At 56.3% G+C, this 4,376-nt stretch overlaps 1 protein-coding gene across 1 annotated transcript; it reads right to left on the reverse strand.

The window, feature by feature from the left end:
• Positions 1–229: 229 nt before the first annotated feature.
• On the reverse strand, positions 230–2,025 carry VDBG_05200 (predicted protein; the record flags this gene model as incomplete). Its single annotated transcript, XM_003004041.1, has 2 exons — positions 230–1,688; positions 1,871–2,025. The coding sequence occupies 2 exons, from the start codon at positions 2,023–2,025 to the stop codon at positions 230–232; spliced, it is 1,614 nt and encodes a 537-aa protein (XP_003004087.1).
• Positions 2,026–4,376: the final 2,351 nt, after the last annotated feature.

Here is a 4,376-nt window from a genome sequence, read left to right on the forward strand (position 1 = left end):
CATCCGAGTTCCCTCAACCGGAAGTTTTCCATCAAAGTTAATGCTAGTTCACACTGCATAGACAGCAAAAAGAGAACAGTCCCCTTCAAACTCCAAGATGCCCTTCCCATGACGTTTCGTGTCGGCCGTGTAAAATCGTTAATCATAATCAGCCTGACTCATGACGTAAAAGGTAATGAAATCCTTCGCGTTCATGTGTCATGAAGATTCGTCACATTTCCTCATCATGTTAGGATCCATCATAAGCAAACTCGAGCCCATCATCGCCGTCCAGGCTAACTTGATGGCCAGCGTCACCGCGAGGGAACCCTGATGTGAAGTCGTCGTGAACCGTCGTCAAAGCTAACACGGCTTCGTCATCGAGGATCTGCTGAGAGGGCAACGTCTCTTCGGTCATCTTGCGTTGGGCTGTGCGTGCTGCAGCCAGAGCCAGGGCGACTTCGGCCCTGGTAATTCCTTGAGTGTCTGCAGGCTCTGCGACCCGGATGCGTTTGGGAGAAGGCTCATCCGGCTGATATTCTACCTCTCGGTGACCAGGTCCGCTACCCACGGCATCAATGACATCCCCCCCAGGTGTGTCCTTTTCCGGGCTCGCGTTGTCCCTCTGAGGCTGCGCCTTCTTGTGTTGTTCCGATGGGCCAAGAGGGCGCGGGGACAGAGCCACAGGGTGTGGAACCAAGACCGTGTCGATGTCGTGGCCATTGGGGGGATCGACGATTGAATAATCGCTCGAGTCGTGAAAGCTGCTCGCCTCGGCAAAATTGTTCTCTGGAGGTTCCCCGATGGGTCCAGCAATGTCTTCAGGCGAGCGACTTGTTGTTGCTGCCGGTGGATCCGCTCGCGTGGAGGAAGACATGGACGCGTCGGTAGTCGCAAGCTGGCTAGCTTTAACTGGGTTTTCTTTTTGTAAGGCAGAGGCAAAGGGATTCGAAGGTCGTGAGCGAGAATGAGCTGAACGAGCGGGAGGGTACCAGTCAAAACTGTTCAAGTTAGGGGTATGAGCAGTACTAGGGCCGGGGCCAGGGCCAGGGCCAGGCTCAGGCGCGAGAGGGGGTAAATTCTTGTCTCCAGCGCTCCAGGCTGTTTTCGAGGAGGTGGAACTGACAGCATCTGGCAGCTTGCCAGGGTTGGCATTCGGCACCAAACTGGTCTCTGTCACTGGTGATGTATCTCTGGACGCCGCTGGACCTGAGTAGCGGCTGTCTGGCTTCGGCGGAGGGTTCTTAGGATTTCCCGCTCGGCGTGCCTGTAGCGTGGCAAGGAGCCTGTCGTTATATTTTTCTTTTCTCTTTTCGAGTTCGAGATAGTCCTCGCGCGTATGGACTCTAACAGGAGGTCCGCCACCCCCATAAATCACGGTTCTGTTTCCCGGCATAGCAAAGATGCGATCTAAGAATGGATTGCCAGTGATGCTTGTGATGTTGGCGGTGGCGTTGGCGGCGGCAGCAGCATCTATAGCGCTGAGACGTTCAATCTCCCTCTCATCTCGACGTTGCCGTTCAGCGCTCGTCTCCACCGTCCTCATGGGCGGGCTCCCCTGTTTGCGCGGCCTGCCACGGCCGGGACCGGGGCGGCGAGTGATGGGATTCCGGGTAGGGTCATGCGATTCTTCCTGCACCCCGGGCTTTCCGAAGAGACCTATGCCCCGTGTCGTATGCTGAGCACGGCGCAGCCCTTGAAAGTGTTGACTAAAGGGAACGTATCAGCGGGTCGTCAGGAGGCTGTTGATGACGGAACGATCGGAATGGAACAGGGTGGATCAAGATGACAAGGTATGGCATAAGAGAGGCGCGACGTGTGTGGCAGTATAGAAGTACGAGGCAGCGAAGCCGAGGAGTGACAAGAACAAGAAAGCACATCTCTCACTCACCGGCATCCTTCATTGGTGAAGCCATAGCCCATGGATCTCATGGAGTTCCCGATCGATGTCCATTCCGGTCCGGTGATGATGCCAATGCATTTCACACTGAGTATGGTGAAGAAGAGATCACGGTCCGCGCGATCGGTCCAACTCTTGCTGAACATGACCAATGGTCATTCAGCCAGCCCCTGGGCTGGGATGATGAACCGTCACCGGCCGAGCTCACTTTTGACCTTGGTCTCTTTCTTGGCTTGTGGCCCGGAGGTCCTGGCGGTGCCGTTGAAGACCGCTAGGACAGGGGTGGTGGGGAAGCACGGCGGTTGATACGACGCTGGGAATGTCTGGTCGGAAGGAAGGTTCAAGCTGTTAGTGGTCCTAGCAGAAGTGACTGAGAGTCAAGGCCCAGGGAGAAAGTTTGATAGTGGTTAACAGGGCGGAGAAGGGCATGGCAGCCAAAGACATGGGTCATGAATGTTAAGGACACTTCCAACTGAGGGGGTGAAGGCACGTGCGCTGATTGTTGATTGCGCTATTCCCAAGAAGACGACGCTTTGGGACGGGCGATGACGAAAGAGGGAACCGGCCCAGGGTTGATCCGGCCTGCACCTGGCGGTGTACCTCGTGCTGACCGTCAGGGAGTGTCAAGGAGGACACCAGCCCATCATGAAAAGCGCGGATGGAGCTCTTTTTGGGGGGCGCATTCTGCCTGTTACTGACTGAAATTCGTGAGAACTTCATGAGCATCCTTGCACATGCTGCCACGCAATTATCTGCCTTTGGCACCTAGATCACGTAGGATGGACGACTTTTGCTACCTACCTATGTAGGGAGGACGAAATGTCGAAACATATCCACCACACCTCGTACCGTCCATGTGCCTCGCACTCTCAGCTGAGAAGGTCCCCACATCCGAATTATGGAACCACGGCCCCGCTCACGTGACTTCGTGGAAACCTGGCGAAGCACCAGCAGCAAAGTGGCGCCCCAACGGTTCGCGAGAAACGCGTCTCCCGACCACATCATCTCAACCCACCAACTTGAGGTCATCGCTGTGGGTGCGCAACGCGGCCGTTCATCGTCCCGAAACCTCTATGGAACGCCTGCACGGGTACTCTTTGGTTGGTTCACGAGTTGAGCTCTTGGATTGGCGATTTTTGGCCGTCAATCGAGGCTTATAGCATCTTACCATCATGGCCCCCCTAAACCTGCTTGCGACGATGATTTGGACCCCTCCACCACCAGCTCAGGCGCGGATCAGCTTGCAGCGTGCAGCCGGGTGGTGCGACTGCGCCCAGGCATGATTCATTCTTTCCTGACCTCCCTGGCAATATCTGGTCGAGACCAAATCCCTGCGAGCGATGCTTTCGACGGCGCAACACCGTTCCAGTGTCGCTTCACGGTCGGTCGTCACAAACGTTTGAGATGCCCCCAAGGACCGTGTCACATCAAATGGCCATGGCACATCAATCGACAAAATCTTACTCGGCCACAATTGATGTCAGCCCGCCAGCAAGCGTCAATGGCCAGGTGTCGCGCAAACGGCCGTCGTTCGCCGATTGTTGCCAATGGCCCAAGGATCGATGCCCCCCCCCCCCAGCCTCGTCCATTTTTTTTTTGAGCATCTCAATTCCGCTCATCCCCCAATCACTTTCTCTTCCTCTTCTGTGACTCACACTGCGACCTTTGGACTGCATCCGCCTCCCAAAACCCCATACACACGTGTGGTCTTTTCGTCGCATGATCATCCCTGTCCAAACCTGTCGACGGCCGCGTTCCTGGATCTGCATCACCGCCCATGGTCGGTCTGTGAAGCCCCCTCCCCTTCCGCTCCGATTGTCTCTGTCTGTCTCGTTTTCCAATCCTTCCCTTGACCCTCTTTTATTCGCCCCCAGGAAGCGCAATTGACGAGTCAGTCCTGAACTCGTTGCCCGCCGATGCAGACCCCAGCTGCCGCGGAGAGTGAGTGCATGTCGGCCGATGCGCGCTAAGCCCGAGGCATCGCATTGTCACGACACCTCAACTCTGATTCGAACGCCTCATTCGCTCCCACGAGGGCCACTGACCTTGCACACGCCCACTTCTCCCTGGCGGCGGAGCGTACCTGTACAAGCTTGGGTCTAGCTCGGGCTCACTCTCCTTTTTCTTCGCACAGCATCCAAGACGAACAGGGATAGGGATCGCCGGGGCAAACCACTTTACGCGACAACACGCCCGCGTCCTCGGCTCTTCACCCCACCATGTCGCTGCCTTGGCCGTCACACATGCACACCAAATTGACTTGGACCCCCCTCCCCTCCCAAACGTCACCGAAAGAGGCATCCATCACACCCCCCCTTTCCACGAATGAAGCCAGAAAGATGCGGGTAGCTCCAGGCAACAAGGGCTGTTTTGATGACTTGTCGCAACTTTTAGGCAGTTTGCCACGTACGGCTCTCGATCTATCCACCGCCGAGCGCTTCCCATTAAAGGCCTCTACTCCTTTTCGTCCCGCACCTTCTGCACCTCCTGCTCTCCT

The sequence above is a fragment of the Verticillium alfalfae genome, genomic scaffold (assembly GCF_000150825.1).
Source record: "Verticillium alfalfae VaMs.102 supercont1.6 genomic scaffold, whole genome shotgun sequence".
In the NCBI taxonomy this organism is placed as follows: Eukaryota; Fungi; Ascomycota; class Sordariomycetes; order Glomerellales; family Plectosphaerellaceae; genus Verticillium; species Verticillium alfalfae.